The sequence below is a fragment of the Falco rusticolus genome, chromosome 7 (assembly GCF_015220075.1).
Source record: "Falco rusticolus isolate bFalRus1 chromosome 7, bFalRus1.pri, whole genome shotgun sequence".
NCBI lineage: Eukaryota > Metazoa > Chordata > Aves > Falconiformes > Falconidae > Falco > Falco rusticolus.
In genome coordinates this window covers 16,847,732-16,869,630 of record NC_051193.1, presented here as the reverse complement: position 1 = coordinate 16,869,630, position 21,899 = coordinate 16,847,732, and the positions used below count along the sequence as shown (strand labels likewise).

At 40.7% G+C, this 21,899-nt stretch overlaps 1 protein-coding gene across 17 annotated transcripts in view; it reads left to right on the top strand.

Annotated features, from left to right (window-relative positions):
• The window catches only part of MYO5A (myosin VA), a 103,242-nt gene that overhangs the window by 60,344 nt on the left and 20,999 nt on the right, over positions 1-21,899 (top strand). For 7 of the 17 annotated variants that reach the window (XM_037394580.1, XM_037394587.1, XM_037394584.1 and 4 more), the window contains 16 exons: positions 102-185; positions 1,559-1,561; positions 3,679-3,840; positions 5,860-5,957; positions 6,645-6,731; positions 6,830-6,938; positions 8,476-8,687; positions 9,637-9,793; positions 13,325-13,564; positions 14,144-14,392; positions 15,522-15,615; positions 16,330-16,478; positions 17,220-17,333; positions 19,514-19,660; positions 20,433-20,486; positions 21,204-21,431. In XM_037394580.1, coding sequence (XP_037250477.1) covers positions 102-185; positions 1,559-1,561; positions 3,679-3,840; positions 5,860-5,957; positions 6,645-6,731; positions 6,830-6,938; positions 8,476-8,687; positions 9,637-9,793; positions 13,325-13,564; positions 14,144-14,392; positions 15,522-15,615; positions 16,330-16,478; positions 17,220-17,333; positions 19,514-19,660; positions 20,433-20,486; positions 21,204-21,431 — 2,187 coding nt within the window. The remainder of the gene's footprint in view (positions 1-101; positions 186-1,558; positions 1,562-3,678; positions 3,841-5,859; positions 5,958-6,644; positions 6,732-6,829; positions 6,939-8,475; positions 8,688-9,636; positions 9,794-13,324; positions 13,565-14,143; positions 14,393-15,521; positions 15,616-16,329; positions 16,479-17,219; positions 17,334-19,513; positions 19,661-20,432; positions 20,487-21,203; positions 21,432-21,899) is intronic. The other 10 variants (XM_037394592.1, XM_037394586.1, XM_037394589.1 and 7 more) reach the window with 3 other exon arrangements.

Here is a 21,899-nt window from a genome sequence, read left to right as displayed (position 1 = left end):
CACAAGAATTACCTGTTTTAAATCTGAATGTTACAGCTGCTGAATTCTATGCAAAATATTAAATATTTTAGTACTTACTTTTGTGAAATGATGGTTTTCAGGTGGAATATCAATGTGAAGGCTTTTTGGAAAAGAATAAAGACACAGTTTATGAAGAACAGATTAAGGTCCTAAAATCAAGTAAGGTTAGTATAAGGATGTTTTTCTCTTCTTTTGCAGTTATGAATCATTGACTTAAGTGTCATATAAAGTTTCTTATAAACACAGGAAATATTTCTCCCTTAGCATCAGATCCACTGAAATTGAATATAGTTTGTGTTTTACTTGGCTATCTGTATTAATTTAGAATGTCCTGTAGCCTAATTTTGGTCCATGTAAGATCAGCCTATATTTAGCGACTGATTTCACTGTTTGTGTTTTTTGGATTGTGTGGTTGGGTTTTTTTTTTGATTGGTTTGGGGTTTTTGGGTGGGGTTTTGTTTGTTGGTTTTTTTTTTTTACTTTCCGCAAAACTTAGCTGTATTTTCTGCAAAGGCATCAAGGAGTTCTAATATACTACAGTAGTATAAGAAGGGTTAAGAGTTAAGCCCTTAATTTTGTAATCTGAAAACAGAAGCTCTTTGCTAATGGCCTGACAATTAAACAGAAAATTTCTGGAGGAGAGACAAGTTTTGTTTCAGAAGCAAACTGAGGGAGGAATGAAATGTGTAGACCCTCATGACACAAACCAGAATTTACAGAGACTTGCTGTCTTGATATCTATGAAGGAAAGAAAACGTCTGAATTGAAAAATACTGCATGAAGGAGTATTATAGAACAGGCCTTCAGTGGCATCATCTGCTTTTTTTAATGGCAAAAATGCTAGTTGTGCTCTTCTGAAATGTAAAGGCAATTAACTTGACATTGTGCTGTGATGGCTGTTGGGAATTTGCTAGCGCTGATGGCCCAGGAAGCTGGGTATCAAGGACAGGCTATTTAAAATCATGCTAGAAAACCAACATTTTTCTCTTCTGTTTCTATTCTGAGCAGGTATGTGAAGCTAAATGATTAAAACATGTGATATAAGGAAAAACCACAGCAGGCTCTTCAGTGAGAGAAGTGGTTTGCGTGAAGTCAGTTGTCGCAGTGTGGGAGGCAGGGGCATCCCTGGGGCACTGGCAGGGACCAGCCGCCTGTAGCTCTGGCTGTGCCGCGGTGTGGCAGTGTGCTGTGCAGGGCGAGGGGCAAGGGGCTCCAGGGGATGTGGTCCAGTGAGTAAGGGACAGTGGGGATGTAGCTGCAATTAGAGCGTAACGGCTTGGGCAAGCTCAGCAGGTTGAGTCAATTCAGTATAAACACTAAGAAACAACAAGGTTTTCCCTAATGGTAAATTTAACTAAACCCAGTGTTTTAAAAAAAGACAAAAATCAACCGTGAAGAACATAGATTTTCAAAAGAAGAGTGTTTAATTTTTACTTTTCAGCAGGCTCTCTTTATTTGTAATTGTGGTGGGATTGCATTTCTGATTTTTTTTTTATTGTTGTTGCTGTTTTCTGCGTTTGCTGTGCACATTCAACAGAAGGTAATTCTAAATTGAATGCATCATCTGTCATCCTGCCCATGCTCACTCTCACATACAGCTCGAATGCTTCTTTGCTCTCCAAAGTGCATGACACAGACTGCTCTTGGCAGGCACCGTAGTGTTTAGCTATTTATTTTGGCCTTCTCTATAAATCCACCCCCAGGACCTCTTTCAACTAGTTCAGTTTCCATGCATGTGTCATGAAAGCAATACAACAGTCCTCAGCTTTTATGCTTGTTACTGGCGTGTTGTTGAAATCTTCTGTTGTGGCTCTGTACTGAAAGAAACGATCTGTAAGGTTGTTAGCAGCATGTGTGTTAAGTCTGAAAAAATTACAGGGGAAGAATGCTTGCTTGCCTGTTTTCTACCACGTGAATTACCTGCCCTTTGATCAGTGTTTTCCCTTTCTTGGAACACTCCTACTCTTCTGCAAAACAAGGAAAATGGATAAGATACTAAAAACCAAAATCAAATGAAAACCTGAAGGCCCCAACAGTGGCTCATCTCAGCAACGCTGTCCTGTTGCGGGCCTGTGCTGCAGAAGGCCCTGCATTGCTCCTTTCTTCTGCATGCAGGAACTGGGGGCCGCGTCTATGAAAGTGGTGCCTTTGAAATGCACCACAGGCAGATTTTCCCAGGGTTGGAAAAAGGGAATAAGGCTTAAAGAACTCATCCATCTGCAACTGAGACACTGGGGACCCCCTTCCCACCCCCACCCCAGCTGTGTGAGAGCATCAGGAGTTTCAAACAAAGCATATTGCATTCAGATAAGTTTCTGTGTGGGATGGAAAGGCTTGGCTCTCTAGCTCAGATGCCTGGGCATAGTGACTTGCTCTGTCTGACCGCGCGCAGCTGAGCAAGGTGGTGGTGGCCCAGTCATCCTCAACTCTTTGTTGAGTCAGTGGAAGGAGGCGGAGTAAGCTACCCTCTGGAAATGCCATTCTTCCACCAGCTACAGAGGAAATCTAAGGTCATCATGCTCCTAATCCAGCAGACTCAAGTGAGATAAAGCTAAGCTGTGATACTCCTTTTTTTAGTTCAGGAATTTAGGATACCTTTGTAGCATTCGTAGTCATTATATTATGCTAGAGTGCTGTGCTGGATGCTACTGAGGAACGTTTGATGCCTTCTGCTAGCCCATCTGGCACAACCACAGAGCACAAGCACCATTTTGTTGCACAGCATGTTTCATTGATATTGTGCATGCTCACCAAGTTTTATAAGGCAAACCCAATTTTTTTATTTTTTAGGTTGTACTTAGCTCAAGCACTTTCTAGTACTGAAAATTGAATGCTCCTATCTCTTGGGAGAAAATGCACAGATGCTAGATAAAAGATTATTCAATGACAGGTAGAGAAGTTCAGATTTTCTTACTCTTATAATGCTTCTAAAGTGCTGTAGTTGTCAGTGGAAAGACCTGGTGGTGTTATTTTTAGTTACAAGTTACTTCAAAGCAGCTATTATATATGGGTGTATTTTGTAGCCATTAGAGAAAGGGAACTGGAAGCCCTGTGTGATATTTGAAAAGATGTTCTAGGTTTTTCCTCCACTCCCACTGACCTGAGAGTAGATCTTCAGTCAGATAAATTTGGCTAATGTTTTTTTTTTAAGTTGGTGGTTCCTCTTTTAAGTTGATTATTTCAATTTAGAGCGATAAAGCAGGAATATACTTTGTTGCCTGGCTGGGTTATTCAGTGTCCTAGATATTTCTCAACCACAAAGATGTCTGATGCACCACTGGAATGTGAAAGGACCTTATTGTTTCTTTCTTAGATCAGCGCAGCCGTATATAATTGCAATTGGTACTTATGAAACTGCTGTCAGTATCTTAACAGTCTCACATGGAAGCTATTGCTGGCTCTATGAAGAAAAACTCAAATCAGAATTTTATCTTCAGAAGGAGACTCACTGATCAAACTCACAGAATTTTTAGTATTAAATCATGGCCCTCTCACTATACTACTAGCTTGAATGCTTTTTGCATTGTCCCCATGTAGAGTTTGGCAAAACCACAGTGCTTACAAAAACTGAGCCTGGGTTCTACCTACCTTAAGCACAAATGGGGGCAATCACTTGCTGGATTCTTACTCTCTATATTTTTTCTGCTGTTATACCAGTTTAAGCTGCTACCAGAGTTATTCCAGGACGAGGAGAAGGTCCTCAGTCCCACATCAGCAACCCCTTCAGGGCGCGTGCCTTTGTCTCGAACGGCTGTAAAACCAGCCAAGGCCAGGCCAGGCCAAGCCAGCAAGGAGCATAAGAAAACTGTGGGACATCAGGTGAGTTTGAAGATGCAACTCTATTAAATAACGTCTCCCTCTGCCTCCCTCTGTCTCATAGGTCTCAAGGTGTGCTGGTGCTTCTTGGGATGCTCTGTGATTTTGAGACAGGTGCAGCTGATTATGGCTTACAGTTTGGAGCAAGTATACTCTAATTACTAATACATTTTGGGCCACAGTTTCAGGGAGCTCAGTTCTTACTGTGGTGCCAAAACCAAAACTCATGTTTTTTAAAATAGAATTAACATGCTGGATGCTGTGAAGCTTCAAAAATCTTACACTGGGTCTTTTTGATCATGTGGCACATCGTCTGACTCAAATAAAAAGTGGGAGTTCAGTCAACTGGGAAACTTCGTTCCAGTTATCAATGGGCTAAACATAAAATATCCACACGTATGTGCCAGAATTAAATTAGAACTGTGCAGATCAGTATGGCTGGAGAACTCACTTCTTTGTTACTTCTCACTCCACAGAGAAATAACAGATGTTTTCTCAAGATGGTTATGTCCCCAGTCCGTGCTTTATATATGACGGACTGTCCCTCAGACAGTATGCAGCAGCCAAGGGGAACTTTTTTGGCAGATTAGTACCTGGTTTTTATTTACTTGCCAGCCTGTACCACTTTGGTAGTGAGCAGTGGCATTCTTCTTTTGCCTGGGGCTTGCACCAGGGCTGTCCACTTCTGTGTCAATAACTCTTTGTGTTACTGTAGGAGAGCCTGGAATACAAATTAGCTCTCAGAGGGCATCAGTTCTTTGTATCGAGGTCCCCTGCCAGTTCCTGAAGATGAACCAACCACAACTCTTGGGTGCTCAGAGTTTTAATAAAATCACAAAAAAATGCCTTGGCTTTGTCCACTGCCTTGGGTGGTTGTTAATTCCCTAACAAAGATGTTAGCACAGTGTCTGTGCAGTGTCATGAGCTAGTCACACTGCTAAGTGAGAATCAGGGAATTCAGAGAATGTTTGGTTTGGAGTTTCATAATTTCTCTATAACCTTCCTGAAGCAAATCATGTCAGGCTGCGGGTGGGAATGGGAATAGTTATTCATGCTACTGTACAGAATGCAAATCTGGTTGGCACGTGTTTGTGGTACAGGCTGCAAATTCCAGTCTTCTGCAATCGATGCATGAAAACCCCTGCCCAGTTATCTTTTTAATTTGAGCTTCATCTCTGATTTTGCAAACAGACTGTATCCTGGGGCTGGCAGTTTTGTTGTCAGACTGAATCTATGAGTTGAAGTGTTAGGGGTACTCCCATACTACTACTATAAATCAACCATGTATATTAATTTATAAATTTTGAAGACAGCTAATACAAAAGTGATCTTTATCGTATTCTGTGTAGAAATAGAGGTTGGCTTAGAATCATGAGTTCAACAGAAAGAGGGAAATCCATACTAAGACTTTTAAAACATGTTTTCAATCATGTTTTTGTAGTTTTATCTATTAGGGTATTCTGTGCTTAGAAGAATATACTGCAGTACATTACGTATTTGTGGTCCTGATACTTCTTTGAAAGTCGAGCTCCTAAAACTCTCAGATACTGGCTCTTTTCAGTAGATCTGACGTGTAGCTCTGGGATCAGTGGAGCTGAAGAAACTAATACTTTTTTTTTTTCCCCTCTGTTGATTTTAAATTTGATTTAAAATTTATTTAAAATAATGTGACTATTCAATAATATGCCATGAGATTTTGTCATGAAGAGATGGATTAGACAAAGATCGGGGTACATGATACAGTCAGAAGCTGAAAATAACTCGTCTATCCCATGTTTTTGTAACTTGTCACAGCTTTGCTCCTGTAAAGACTGTCTCACTATAATGTAATTCACCCAAAGATGATATCTGAAATGAAATGAAAATCTATTACCATAACAAAAACAAGCTGGTGTTTATTACTGAAAGGATTATTGCAAATAAGAAAATATCCTTAGGTCCACTTCCTGAGGTTATGTCAAACATGACTGAGCTTATTGAGGCTATTCCCTGATGGTTTTCCGTTTTTTCTTTTTCAAAAAGTTTCGAAACTCTCTTCATCTGCTGATGGAAACCCTGAACGCTACAACTCCACACTACGTGCGCTGTATTAAGCCTAACGACTTCAAGTTTCCATTCACGTAAGGTGGTTCACGTAGGTTTGTGTAGCCTGTGCATGGCAGGGGATTGCCCAAAGCCTCGCGGACTGAGGTTCTGCTAAACCGTGCTCACACAGGGGTGGTGGGTCTCCTTTCTCTTGTTAAGAACCCACTGTGTATGTGTACATGGTACAGCAGTGGCTGTTTTGGGATGAACAGAAGGAGAAATACTTCCTGATGCATTTTTTTTCTTTTTTAATGGTAATATATGAGGAAAATTACTAGCATTTTAATTGCTGGCTGTTTTAAATGTGACTGGCAGTTTGCACTGCCTGAGTTCATTTGACATTTGCTGGAATTTGCTTTTGCAGATTCCAGTGTCATTCTTTATCTTTTTTTTTTTTTTTTTTTCATGTATGAACTCACTTAGAGCCTTTCTCAGAAGTCTGCTTAAAATCCGGGCACACAAAGGCTCCCATGGCTGTTGGGCAGGCCAGCGGGAGGCAGGACAGGATAAGCAGCTTGCAGCAGCCGACGGGCTCAGGCAGTTCCCTGGTCAGGCTGTCCTCTGTTAGCGCTGAGTTGCAGAAGCACTAGCGGGACTTGTTAACTACATCCCACCCCTGCTGCCTCTCTGTGCCACGTCTGTCCTGGGTGTGCACAGGGCCAGAGGTCCCATGTAATACAGAAGTAGCCCCACACCCACAGGCTGTTTTTATTCCTATGTAGATTTGATGAAAAGCGGGCAGTGCAGCAGCTGAGAGCTTGTGGTGTCCTGGAGACCATCCGAATCAGTGCAGCTGGCTTCCCCTCCAGGTGTGTTTGCCACTTTTTAGATTGCTTTCAGCTGCAGATCTTCTTTTTAAGAGAATTACTCATTGTTGGGACTGACACTGTCTCTGTTTTTGGGACAGGTGGACGTACCAAGAGTTCTTCAGCCGTTACCGTGTTCTGATGAAGCAGAGAGATGTCCTTAGTGACCGAAAGCAGACGTGTAAAAATGTCCTGGAGAAGCTGATTCTGGTACCAGACTTAGTGCTGAGAGCATTTGGAATCTGAAGGAGTAAAGATAGCATTGCTTACCCCTCATCGCCACGCTGTTGTAGCACTTCTACAGAGTACTGAACTGCCGATATTGGCGCAGGAACTGTAGAATTTCCCAGTGTATCACAGGAAAGGAAGACAGTGATTTTTTTTAAGTGTGGGTGGGTTGAGGGTGAGCCTTACCTTGCTTAACGGCAAGATGCATTAACCACAGCTGAAGGAAGGTATAGTTATCTGGAGGTTTTCTAATGTGGAGGTGTTTCTGTCTGTGTACGTGTTTGTGCCTTTCTCACCGCTCCTCAGCTCCTGCGCTGAAGTCAACCTTTTTCACTCCTTTCATCCTCGTGACATTGTCTCCCTGCTTAGCGCTGTGGCTGTCCCCGTGCCTCGGCAGCCTCTTGCTTTACCTTCTACATCCAGTTGCAGCCCTATTCCCAGGCTATGCCATCCACACCCCTGGTTTTGCACCTGCACTGATGGGTTTCTTGGGTTTTCTTAAGAACTGGTGAACCGCAGGCAACAGGCAGGCTCCAAAGAGACAGTGCCGGCCAGTTCTTAGTGGAAGGTGGCTAGTTGAGACCTATTCAGAAGTGTCAGGAACAGAAAAAGACCAAGGATACTGGTTTGGGTTTTTTTTAAAAAAAACTTAAAAAAATTACTGAGGATACAAAAGCAAGAACGCTTACCTTGCTGTGGTGCAATGCCAATGTTAGGACGTTTATGGAAACAAATAAATACTGTGCAGGCAGGTTGGGACTCAGCTTTTTAAATTCTGTGTCATTGGGTGGACAACGAAAATCTTTTGGTTTATATGCATGTGTCTGCATTTATAGTGTTAATGTATAGTGTTAAATGTGTCCTAAGCTGTAGCTCTTTGACTGCAGTTCCTTTTAACTTAACATCAAACAATCAACAAAATCAGTTTTATTCAGTGTACCTTTGTATATTCTCAGGTTTTCCCTCCCAGGAGTACTATAGCCTATAGTGACAGAATATTCCTCTCTTTCTGGTTTAGTTCTGAAATTTCAGATGTGTCTGAGCAGCACCAAGATGCTTTGTTCTGCCTTAGTAAATGCAGTAAATGATGTGTACATGGTTGAATCCCCAGTGGGTTGGTTTGTGCTGTGTAATACGTTTTAAGATGGACCATTCAGAGGGGTTATCTCCAATTTAAACAGGACATTGTACATGTGTGTTGCCTGTATTTGCTTTCATCCTCTTTGTCACCTCCCGTAGCCTTCCGCGTCTGTTATAATCTTCGTGGCATTCTTGTCTAAGCAAAAATCGCACAGTACTTCTTTAGGCCGTGCTTGTGGCCTTGTATTAATTTGTTAACAGAATCATACAGAGAAAATACACTCCTCCACTACTTAAATGAAGTCTAGGTGTACTTGGAAATATTATACACATAATTTTGCCTCTTTACTAACTGTGCTTTCATTTAGCCCTTAATGCCTTTTTTTAATGCACTAACATTTAATGCTGTAACTGATCCTCTTTTTACCTCTGAAAATAGGACAAGGATAAGTACCAGTTTGGTAAGACAAAAATATTTTTCCGGGCTGGTCAAGTAGCCTATCTGGAAAAAATAAGGGCAGATAAGTTGAGAGCTGCCTGTATCCGTATCCAAAAGACGATCCGAGGCTGGCTGATGCGAAAGAAGTACGTGCGTATGAGGAAGGCTGCCATCACCATTCAGAGACATGTCAGAGGGTACCAAGCACGCTGGTAAGCAATGCTCATGGGAAAACCCACACTAGCCTCAATTGAGATCCCTTTAAATAGGACATTTAAATGTGAAACATTTGTTCTCTCCTTCCTCTACTGGCTGAGAGGAAATGATTTTCCAGGGAAATGAAGGAAATTGAATATAATGAGTATGTCTGTCCTGTCTGGTTTTGACCTTCCTGAGAGGACAGTAGCACCCTGGCTGTGTGATACTTAGAACAGTACGTCATTAGTGGGAGCAGCGTACAAGTAGTACTAGGAGGTATGTTGCAGGTGAGGTAAAGCAGAACTCTCGGCTGAGTCCTTATTGCCCAGTTTCCATGTGCCCTCCCAGCTGGGTCTGTCTGTCCTGCTGGAGAAGCCATTCCTCAGCCAGGGTGCAGCTGTGAGGGGAGATACATCAGAGTCATTTGTTTGGATTGACTTCTGAGGGGTGGCCATGGATGGGTCTGAGAAAAGGGTAGGAGTATGGATGGTATTCAAAGACAAGGTGGTTATAAAGACTGTAAGGATCAACCTTTGGAAACAGGCTTATGTCAAGATGCTGTGTAATTGTCTTGCTGAGAAGACCAAACACAGGTGAATGTTTTCTACAGGTTGAGGTTAGAAGAGGAGGTCTGGAAGGTGGCATAGTGGAAATAGCTTTAAAGCTGGAGAAAAACCGATGAGAAGTTAAGCGGAGTGTATTTGCTCAGTTCTACAGCACAGTTCTCAGAGGAAGTGAAAACATTTCTCTGTAAAACCTTGCAAGGTTTCTGATAATTTGTCATTCTGTGTACTACCATAAGGTAGAATAGCAAGTAAATATGCTGTATCACTGGCAGCGTTAGGAAGAAACGGAAGTAGAAAGTCTAGCTCTTGAGAAAGAGAGTAATGTTATAGGATGTGAAAAAAAAATAGCATTCAAGCACTGGAAAACATAATTACAGGTAATCTTTTTCCTGCTTAGCTATGCCAAGTTCTTGAGGAGAACACGGGCTGCCATCACCATTCAGAAGTTCCAGCGCATGTATGTGGTCCGCAAAAGATACCAATGCATGCGAGCTGCTACTATTGCTCTTCAGGCTCTCTTAAGGGGTTACATGGCCAGGAACAAGTACCAAATGGTAAGGAGTCATGTTTTACTTCTTCACTCTAGCTTTATTACCACATACATTCAGGATGAAGCTGCTCTGTGGTATTCCCTTGGGAATCAGAACTGTTTCTGTGCGTGCTGTTACTCATAACACACAAACAAAATAACACAGCACGGATTGAGGGACTGAGGGACAGCACCTGGAAATTAAAAAGATCTGATACTGCAATCAGTGAACTTGTCATTTTAGAGATACTCACATTGTCATCTAATATGGATGTACCTAGACTTTCAGTGCAGTCAGTGGAGAGTCTGACCGATTTTCAGCATTTCTTACTTTTTCATTTGTTACATATAATGTTTAGGCACTTACAATAAATACTGAAAATGGCCTTGTGTGAATGTGCCTCCGTGAGTCCAAATCAGCATTGCTCACATCAATATACATCTGTGATGTGCTGTTCCTATTCCATCCCTAATTTCAGTGATTCTGAAATGGCTGATGGAATGTACTGACGATTAATGTTAGCAAAGAGATACCCACAGAAACAGGAGGTTAAAATTTAAGCATGGTTTTGGGTTTGTTTATTTGTTAGGGTTTTTTTAAATGTATTGATGTTGGTTTTGTTTTGGAGAGAAATTGATATAACCCTGTGCTAGTGATATTGATAATATTTTCCTAATCACGCTTGGCTGAAAAATAAAAATTCAATTGAGAAGTTAGAATTTGTTCTTCAGTGTTTACAGGGCTGGAAACAGAATTATGATTCAGATGGTTAAATTACAAAATGCCAGCATGTTTCATGGCACTTTTGTCTACATGAATTGTTTTAACTAGGCTCAAAAGTCAGTCTGTGTTTTGCTGAAAAGTTAGCCAAAAGAGTTCTGTTTTTTTCCCAAGCAGGTAAACATTGAGGGCTTATAACCAAAAGCCAACTAATGCTTATGTTCTATGTGTTTCTCTCTTATATTTGAGGTTTCTGTGTATTTTTCATTTCTGTTAAAGTTGCCTACGCAGTCACATGTGAATGTGTCTAAATTACAGCATTCTAACATACACCAACCAGCAAGTTTGAAAACAAGTAATCCCTGATAAGAATTTCTAAGGAGTAAGATCCCCGTGCTTGACTTGGTTGTTCTTTTGAGCGGGTATCTGCTTGCCTTTTTATTGGAATTCTTACCATTTTCATTATTACAAACCGTATTTTACGCTGTGAGGTTATATAAGGTACAATCTGACAGATATGACAAAGTGAGACGTGGGTCACAGCAATCCGTGGGCTAAAAGCCACCCTTAGGAAGACGGGAGACGATCCTGTATGCCTGAAGTGAAACACGCCCCATCTGTCCTGTAGCACGGAGTTTTATAAACCTGTTATATTGCCTCTTAATTGAGATGGCAGATTTCTGGAGGGGTCCCCGGCAGGGGTGGTCGGACTTGCCTGTCAGGGAGTATCCCCCCTCGAGCAGTGAGTTGTTCACCACGGTAAACCACCGCGTTCTGAGAAGTGCATCTGCGGTGTCCTCCTGAGGTGGGGTTTTGTTGAAGCTGGGATACGGGGCTGGCCAGGAGGAGAAGCACAGGCTGTGCCTGCCGTGGCAAGGTAAACGCTGCTGTTCCCAACTTCATGATGGCTGCAAATGAGTGAAACCGAAGGGTTGCCCCGTGCGGCACACCTGGGCTGAGCCGTGAGGTTGGACTACACGGTACAGGTGTTGTTCGTTAGGATTGTGAAAGGTACCTGTTGTTGTTGTTGTTAGAAGAGAGGGCATGTGTTGCAGTCACATGACTAATACAAGGAATTTAAAATGGTTGAATCATCTATTTCACACATCCTGGGGAAAGCTTCTGACCAAGACATTGCGATGTGCTTCTCAGCTTCACAAGGAGTTTAGTTCCTCCACAGCTTTTACATAAGCTTTCCTGGGAAATACCTGGTAAATTAAGTAATTTTTCTGATCCTCTCACCTTACACTGGAGCGGTGTGTTTCCTCACTGGATGGCATGGGTGTAAGAATTCACTGGCAGATGAGCACCGTCCCTGCACGATGGAGGTATTTTATGGGACTTGAGGGAGCTTTCAAACGTGAGAGGAAAGTGTTGTTGAAAGCTGGTTGGGTTTGGGCTGTTCAGGCACCCGTGTGTAACCGAAGGGCCTGTTCCGGGAAATGTGTAAGGAGGAGGCAGGAATGCTGACTGTGTGACACGCACTCAGAAGGACTTTGGCTTTTGATCTCACTGTACTTTTGAGAGAGCGATTTCCTTACCTGGCTGTGCTGTTTAACCAATTGCTGGTATTTCAAGTCTCATTTTTTCTTCAGAAATAAATACCAAGTGAGGAAGTTTGTGTATCTTATAATCTTGCCGCTTTGCCAGTGAACCTTTTAAACTCACTGATCTGGAAATGTGTAACACTTGTAACACATTTCAATTCATTTGCTGAGAAGTAGAAAATAATAAAATTATTGTTACCCTACCAGTTTGTCTTACTAGCTTTGTGGTAAATCAGTGTAAGAATGTGAACTGCATATGATCTTTAAGCTATCAAATCCAGGAAGTAACATAAAATCTTAAATTGGTTTTTTAGGGTAAACTGTTTGATTTACAGAAGCTTTTAAGTGAACTGTCAAGTTCCCTGAGTCCTGGAAGCCTCGTGGGTTTGGGCAGGCTCTCCGAGCCTAGCTGTGGTCTGCTGGAATTCAGGTGCTCCAGACTTGGAGCATCTCAGATTGAATCAGTGGGTCAAGGACCCAAAAACAAGTAGCAGACTCTTCTTAGTGGAAGTCTCTGGCTAACACACTGATGAAGGTTGCTGGCATTCTTCACCTTTATTCTTAAAAATTATTACTTTTTTTTTTTTTTTTTAACACCTCAAAGCTATGGCTGAAAATTGTGCCATGAAATGAGTTGGAATTATTACGATATAAAATTTCTGATTAGAATAAATGGAGATTTTTCCATGCTGGCAAGTCTAAGATATGTCAAAAAAGAAAAAGAAGAAAAAAAAAAAAGAAGGAAAACTGACTGGAATTTGTAGTTTGGTGAGCTAGACTACAGCTGCAGGTTTTAACAGTTATTACAATTTACTCTGGGTTCTAGTGTGTACTAGCTGCATTTCATGTCAGGCGTAGTAATTTTAAAGTCTGTGTTGGTGAATCCTGTGCAGCATGTCAATGATGTCTAAAGATGAAGTAAAAAAAAAGATTGTATTTGTAATCTTGCCAACAGGTACAGTATGTTTTTGTAATTAACGTGGATCTGACATCAACACAAAGGCATGCCTGCTTCTTCAGTGTGCCTCCACTTCTTTCTTTCCATGTTTTTCTTTCTGTCTCCTTTTCATTTTATTCCGTCATCTTCCTTATTCCTGTCTTCTTTTTCCTCTCTTTTTTGTTTAAATTAATTCCATTTTTTTTTTTTGTTACTCTTTGCCAGAAGTTTCTCTTTTCATGCTAAGGACTCTGTACATCATTTCTACACTTCTCATTATGGAGTCTGTTTAACTGAGCAGGTGTACTTTGCAAATCTAATACCCCTTTTGGTGTTTTTACTTAACTCTAGATGCTTCGGGAGCACAAGTCTATTATTATTCAGAAACATGTCAGAGGCTGGCTGGCTCGAGTGCACTACCGTCGGACCCTGAAGGCAATTGTTTACCTGCAATGCTGTTACCGGCGCATGATGGCCAAGAGGGAGTTAAAGAAACTGAAGATAGAGGCCCGGTCTGTAGAACGCTACAAGAAGCTTCACATTGGCTTGGAGAACAAGATCATGCAGCTGCAGCGAAAAATTGATGAGCAGGTAGAAGCCCCCTGGCCTCAGGGAAAATGTTTAGAAATCTTGTATTACCTTTCTCAGTAGCACTGTGGGCATTCACAGAAGAACGCACTGAATTTTCATTGTAATGTATCCGTTCTCCTTTCTGCTCAAGAACATTGATACAAGAGAAAGGGAGGTCACAGTAGAACTGGAACAGTAAAGCATCCATTTGTGTCTCTCAGCAGCACTGAGAGAAAACATCTACTCCCTTAATGTCACTATTTCATTTGAAGCACATGAGTTGCTCTGTTTAAGGGGAAGGTGCCAAACACTCCATGAACAAAAGCTATGAAATATTCATGAGCTTTCCATTGAGGTGATCATGTTTGGTGCATGTGGGCTCCCCGTCTGATTTTAGTTTGGAATGTTAATGTGCAGGCTTAGAGACTGGACTGTTCTGTCACCTTGTTAAGCGGTGCTGCGAAAACAGAGTGAAACTTTTTGAAATGGGGAAGCTGCTCTTTTGCTCCTATATTTGGGTATATTCTGTAGGGAACTAGAAGGCTCCCTTAAACTAGAACTTCTCCAACAGCTGCCATGTCTGTGTTGTGTTTTGCAAAGAACAAAGAGTACAAATCTCTACTGGAGAAGCTGAGCAACCTGGAGGTCACGTACAGTACGGAGACAGAGAAGCTGCGGAGTGACGTGGAAAGGCTTCGGATGAGTGAGGAGGAGGCCAAAAACGCGACCAACCGTGTCCTCAGCCTTCAGGAGGAGATTGCCAAGCTCCGGAAGGAGCTGCACCAAACTCAGTCTGAGAAGAAAACCATTGAGGAATGGGCAGACAAATACAAACATGAAACCGAGCAGGCGAGTATGCAGCCTCAGGTGCATGAGAAGATTTATAGAGGTCTGATGTCCACTCAGGTTTTACTCAGGCTTAATTGCTTCAGTTGTGTGGCAGATATTTTTACAGTATTTTTCAGCAATGTTATACCTTTATGTTTTTCTAAATAGGCTTGATACCTAAATAAGTACAGCTGTGAAGGTAGAAGAATGTACTAGATCTATATATTGTATGTAAATACATGTATTCAATCTACTCAGATTTTGATATTGAAAGTATCTGCAAATCGAAACACTTAGGCTTCCTCAATTAGTCAGAAGAAGCACATTCATAAAAAGCAATCATTTTACTTTCCTAGAGACTGTAATCACATAGATATCAGAGATCTGTCCCATACACAGTATTCAACAGTACCTGCTTATCCTACTAATTTAAACAATTAGCCTATTAAACACATGTATGCATGCACTGTCTAGTTCAGCAGGTTTTGACTAACCCCTTATCTCTGCTTTAACCACAAACATATCAAACAGGTTGTTTCCTGACAAGATTACTTGCTGATAACGGTGCAAGTTTCACATATTGGAAGAGCCATTCCATCATTATGTGATGCTGCAGGGATACATTTCAAGACCAGATAAACATAAGGAAAACTATTAATTGATTAAGCAAAGTGAATGCTTTAGTATTCATAAATAGTAACCACAGAGACAAATGAGTAACCGCAAACCTGGGCACGGTTAAAGTGGCACAACTTCTGGGCAGAAGCAAGGTGATAGATTATGGTGTTACCCAATACAATGGAATACACAGCACTACTGCCAAATTTGTTCCTATTTTAGGAATATTTCTATTTTAAGGTGTAAATTACATCTTTGGGACTTTACTGAAAAATGTTATGGCACAGTGGAGTGATTCAAGGCAGTTCTGGCATCTGATTAGAAGTGGAGTGCAGAACATCCTGGGAAATTTGCAGTGGGACGTATTTAGGGAACGTAATTTGGGAAATGAAGGTGTCATTACTTAGTTTACTGATTTCATTCTCTGAATAAAAGTTTAAGTATTTAAACTCTTACAAGGATGTTGTTGCTGTTAGAGCTACTGATGAAAGATGAACTGCATTCTGAGTCAAATGTTTTATGACCTCTGTAGCTGGTATCGGAGCTGAAAGAGCAGAACACGTTACTGAAAACAGAAAAGGAGGAGCTGAACCGCCGCATCCATGACCAGGCGAGGGAAATAACAGGTTGGCTCTGTTCTTTTCGCTCAGGTTTTCTACTTCATGTTACCTTGCAAAGCAACATTCTACTGTATAGATTTACCTTAGTTTGCATTCCTTTTTATTTTAGTAGTTTCTTTTCTTTGTTTTAAGAACTCACGTGCATCAGATTTATTTACTATTTGAGTTTCCACGAAATCCTAGGGGGTTGGGATCTTTTTGGTAAGGGTGACTGTTACAAAGCCTTTTACTTTTAGAAAGAAGGCTCTGATATTCAATACAGTTAATCTACCGCAGCTCTTCTGGCTGCTGTGACTATGTAGACGGCAGCCAGAAGAGCATGACTCTAGATACGAAGGCTGTAGTGGAGGCAGCTGCGATGAGGGGGGTCAGTGTGCTTGAGGTGTAAAGTGTCTCATGTTTTCCTTTTTACATAATGCCGCACTGGGCTAGTACCCCTTCCTCCTGCCTCCTGGAATTACTAAGGCAAGGTATTAGCAGAACAGCTAACTTGACTGAGTGAACCCTTCTGTGGTTCCTACAAGAAATGCTTTGGTCCTTCATATATTTGACTTTAATGTTTGCCTACAGAAGCACAAATACCACGCACCAGCTTCAAACAGCAGACTCTTTCACTGTCTGTGTTCCTGGTGCAGACACGTGCCTGTACCTCCAGGATGGATGCACTGCACGGTAGGTAGAACTGGAGTTCTCACTTTGGATTCTTGTTCTCTGTGGCAGAGACGATGGAAAAGAAGCTAGTGGAGGAAACAAAACAGCTCGAGCTAGATCTGAATGATGAACGGTTACGGTACCAGAACCTGCTGAATGAGTTCAGCCGTTTAGAGGAGCGATATGATGATCTCAAGGATGAAATGAACTTAATGGTGGTAAGTGGCTAAACATAGGAGAAATATGCACAAAAAAAACTGGTCACAAATGTGTTTAGGCAGAATCTAGTGGTATAAGTTAGTAACTGATTCTGCTGTCAGCTGTATGGTGGTGGCTTGTACCTGAAAAGAATTTGTCCTTCTAAATATTGATCAATTAGATTAGCTCAGCCAAAACAAATACATTTAAAATTTGTTGATTTATTGTATTGTATTGTATTTTATTTTAATTTTCACTTTTGTGAAGAAGGCTAAATTACTGCTCTGACTTCCCTAGTGGTATTGCACATGCTCTCTGCCCTTAATTTTGCCCTGAAGTTATCCACGTGTGCTGGGATTGTTTGTACCACTTTCATCCAGCGTTCAGTTTTAAGTAGTTCTAGGAATACTTTGTGTGACAGGAAGAAAAAGTATTCCTCAGTGCAGCATCTGGGAAGTTAGAGAATTACTGCCTGTGCTTCCTGTAAACTGAGCTTTTCTTTCCCATAGAATGCTGTATTGTTGCTTGATTCTGCTTTGTGCAGCAATACTCGATGGTATAGGATCTGACCTGTCTCCAAAGATTTGATTGTGAACTCATAGACTTTAGGTGGCATGAGAAACCAGAGTCAAAAATCTTTTCTTATAGATTTTGAGAGCTGTGAAATAACACCAAATGTTACAAGCTAAATTACAGGTTGTGAAGAGACAGTCACAGGGAAAACCATATAGCGGTATTGATTTGTTTCATTTGCACTTCAGAACATCCCCAAGCCTGGACACAAAAGAACGGATTCAACTCACAGTAGCAATGAGTCTGAATATACTTTTAGCTCTGAGATCACAGAAGCAGAAGACTTACCAGTAAGGATGGAGGTAATGTCAAAAAAAACCCCAACAACTTTTCATTGATCAGTGGTTGAACTCATTCCTATCTCTTTTTCTACTATGTGCTTGTGAATGCTATATCCTTACATTGAGATATCTGATGCTTTAATCCAGCTTTTCCCATTTCCTTTTTGAAAATAGTTCATTCTCTAGTTAGTTGTGGTCCTGTGTAACAAGACTTTGTGAAAGTATGCTTTGAATTCTTCTGCATTACAGTAAACATAGACCAGACACTTGGCCATCCAATTGATTTGCATCTGCAAACCATTTGCTTGCCAGTGTTTATAAGCCAAATCACTTTTTCAGCACAATGTAGGAATCCAGAAAACCAGTGAGACTTCCTGAGGAGTCTGTGCGCTGTATATTCAAGGGTTAAAAGTGGAAAGGTGGCTAGCCACATTCTTAGTAGCTACATGGAATGATAATGCATTGGGGGTGAGAACTTCATGTTGATTCATTTTTCCTCTATTTCATAGAGACTAATACAACTCCAAGAATGTACTGTCCCTTTGCATATGCAGTGATACAGATCCCAGGATATTTAAAAATTTTCAAAATGGTGACTCTTGATTCAGCTGATGGATAATAATCATGAATAATGTGTTCTGCTACTCCAAGCCATTCTTAGTATTTTCCAAAGTAACTCCCCCTTTTGGCTCCTCCCAAAGAAGCGGGAGTGCTGACACAGCAGAGAGCTGTCAGGGCAGTGGTCTGACTGTTCTTGGCAGTTTGCAGATGCAAAACTTTTTCCGTGCATCCTAGAGATCTTCTTAACTGTGAGCCATCACACAGTGCTCTCCATTTGCGCTCTGTCTCAGTTAGTTATCTCTACAGTTGCTTTTTTCAGGCTGTCATTACTGTTTCTGAAAGCCTGCCCAGAAAATTATTTTCTGCTATGGATGCAAATACCCTGACACATTGATGCTGACACATATTCTGTGTAGATTCTTCCATAATTTGTCTTCCCTCTTACATTTTCCACCTTGCATAATTGTTTCAGAAAGATGTTCCTACCTTCATGGATAATCAGGAAAAGGACAGTGCAAATACATGTGATTGGTTTTCACACCCAAGCCAAATGTCATCTTTTCGTTTGGCTAACAGACTTACTGACTTGCTGTTCTAGAGCCAGGTTTGGTTTTTAGGATATAGATGAAAAAAATGAACTCATACGAGAATGTGAATAAATGCAGCACTGGGAAGATGAAATCTGTATTTGTTTAACCCCTTAAGATTTCAAACTCCAGTTTGACTCTAGGCTAACGATACAGATTAACGATACAAACCCACACTAAAACCTAGGGTGCATCTCAATGTGAACCAGTAAAGCCTGAAAACTCAAAGTCTGCTTTCTTTTTCCTGTGCTGTTGGTGTGCTTTATGACTCTTCCCCTCAACAATAAAAGGAGCTGAAGTGGAAATGGCTGTGCTTGCTTGGCTGCTACAGTCATTAATATTAATTTTGTAGTTCCTTTTCTAGACTTCAGAATTTTATGGTGCACTTTATAATAAAGGCTTTGACCTTCTCGCTTCATAAAGTACAAAATGGCTGATGGACCATTTCAGTGTACTTTCAGATCATGAATGCTGGTCCTTGCCCAGAAAATAGTGACAAAGCTAGTGGATTAGGCTGAGAACAGGCTGTATAATTAGCATCATAAAAGAAAAAAGACAAAAAATATATCTTCTGGTACCTATTTTTTATGTCACATCCCACTAAATTAACCTGTAAATCTACAATCAGCAGAGAGATTTCTCTGTAGCTAAAGAACTTACTGTAGAAATAATTTAGAAGTAATAAAAAAGCGGCTCTATTTACAGTTGTTTCCAGGTGAGTCTAACCACAGACTTTTTTTTCTCCTTTCCCCCTCCAAACAAATAAGAATAAAAGGTACGCTTAATTATAGACCTCCTGTCTGCTAGGTAGTCTCTAGTGCTTTCTTTTGCTAGGCTTTAGGCTTAGATATGTTTTATACTAGTACATCCTATTTTAAAATAGTGTTTGACAGCTGATGAAATATTTTAGATACCAATAGTCAATTCTCAGAGTCAAGTACCATTTCTGTGTTCCTTCTTTCCCCAGTCTGTTCCTCCATCTTTACTTACTGTAGTGCTTCCTTGTGATGTGGAAGGGGAATACTTCTTGACTTCCTTCTGTTCTTTCTAAAGCAGGAACCGAGTGAGAAAAAGGCACCATTGGATATGTCTCTGTTCCTCAAGCTGCAGAAACGGGTTACAGAGCTGGAGCAAGAAAAGCAATCCCTGCAGGATGAACTGGACAGAAAGGAAGAACAAGCTCTCCGTGCTAAAGCTAAGGTGGACTCCTTCTAGCTGATCAAATGCTGATGCCAGGGTATCCCTTCTTGTGAAGTAGTAGCTGTGTGAAAGCTGACTGGCTCTTACTAAAGCCTTATCTTCTGCTAGTACTTGATTCATTTAACCACACGTTTTATGTCTGCTGCTTAGTATAGGGACTGGGTATATATATTAGTTTTCCAAGGTCTGTTAAATCTTCTGATGGAAGTTAACAGGAACAAAAAGTGCTTGGGACTTTGCGGAAAAAAAAAACAACAAAGGCTGTTTTTATTAAGGAATAGCAATGTAGAAATCTACTTATATGATGGAGAGAATGAGTAATTGTTCATTTTAGGCAGAATAAGAAATGTTTCAACCGGGCTGCAGAGCCAGAGCACTGGGATTAGACATATTTAGCGTATTTTATGTGAAAATCTTCTCTGATTTGGTCCATTAAGTACTTACAAATATATGAAACCAGTTTGGCAATTGTTTCTTACTACTCTTCCACCAGTTAATTTCTTGAGCATACTGGGATTCATCCTGCTCTGTTGCATTACCAGTGACAGTAGTGTGATTTGTATATGATTTTATTTATATTATCCAATTATGTCTCACAAAATCAAAAGTAAATTAAAAGAGACAATGCCAGTATTCAAACTAAAGCACACAGCAGTACCAGAATTAGTGTTTTCCAGTTTTATAGTTCCCTTTCCTTTTTCTGCTTCAACTAAATTCAAGAATAGAAAGGATTGGATTTTTATTTTTCACACTTGTCTGTATTCTTACACAGGAGGAAGAAAGGCCTCCAATAAGAGGTGCAGAGTTGGAGTATGAATCGCTCAAGGTAATTCTAAAACTGAGGTTTCTTTTATTTTCTAGTGAGACTATTGCCACCAATTGTAGGTGCTGGCATAGAAAATTACATCAGTCCTCCTGTTTCAGAATATTAGCTGGACAAACAAGAACAAAAATTCCCCAGCAATCATTTTATTGTAGGATTGCCCTTTTTGAGGTGTAGAACGTCTGACTGGGGCTGCAGAACAAAAAGATCCCCTAAAACAGGGGGAATTCTCTGTTGTAACACTTAGTACAGCTTGCAAGTTAATTTGAGAAAAAATAAAGTGATAAATGTAGCCCTCTTTTCCAAACGCATTATTTAAATTAATGTGTACCTTAGACCACTAAAACTAAAAGTATTTCCTAATACCACTGAATGATGCAGAATGTTCTCAGCCTACTGACCATTGTTTGTTGTGAACTTTTATTTTTTTTGTACAGGGAAGAATAAAGGAAAAAAAGATTGATAATTTTTTTCCCATCAAATCTATATGATTTATGTATATGTGTTCTGATTTTGCACTTCAGAGAAAAGGTTAGCCTTGTTAGTGAAATCCTCCCAGGCATTATTCACTGTAGTCAAAAGGCCAGGGATACAGGAGAGATTGATTGATTTGTTGCAGTTACTCATCGTTTTTATCATTTCTAGCCGTAGTTTTGTACCTGTGGTTTACAGGCGTGTTGGAATGCTGCTGGGTGACAGAACTGTCCCTATTTCTTGCAGCGTCAAGAACTTGAATCTGAGAATAAAAAACTGAAGAATGAGTTGAACGAGCTGCAGAAGGCTCTCACAGAAACGCGATCTCCAGAGGTAACTGCTCCTGGTGCCCCTGCATATAGAGTCCTCCTGGACCAGCTGACTTCAGTAAGTGAAGAGCTTGAAGTACGCAAGGAAGAAGTCCTCATCCTGAGGTCTCAGCTTGTGAGCCAGAAAGAGGCTATTCAGCCCAAGGTAAATAATAGTCAGCAGATGCACTGTGTAGTAAAGTGACATTGCATCACTGACATGCTTTATTTAATTGAAGAGTGTGCTTGAAAAGGCAGAAAAAAATGGTATAGGTTTGAAAGCCTTTCTAAGTGTAATCCATTGAGCCATTATTACTGCACAAATTACAGCAGTCCAAATTGGGAGATTGGCTTAATAAACTGGGTTTGGGTTTGTGTACCAGCATTCATGTGAAGATACCATATTGATTGCACCAGGCTGGCAGATACCAGTGGTCGTGCCAGGATCTCTCCAGGCTCCTTTAACAATGCAGAAATAATTCTCATTTGGAGCAGTATCGTTTCTCTAGTGAGTGTGGTGTTTGACTGGAAAATTTACAGTAGTTCTCAGGAATTCTTTTTAATTAATAGTTCAGTGGGAGGTACAAGGGATAATTTCTTCTAAATCTACGCAGGGTCATAGATGATTGCAAAT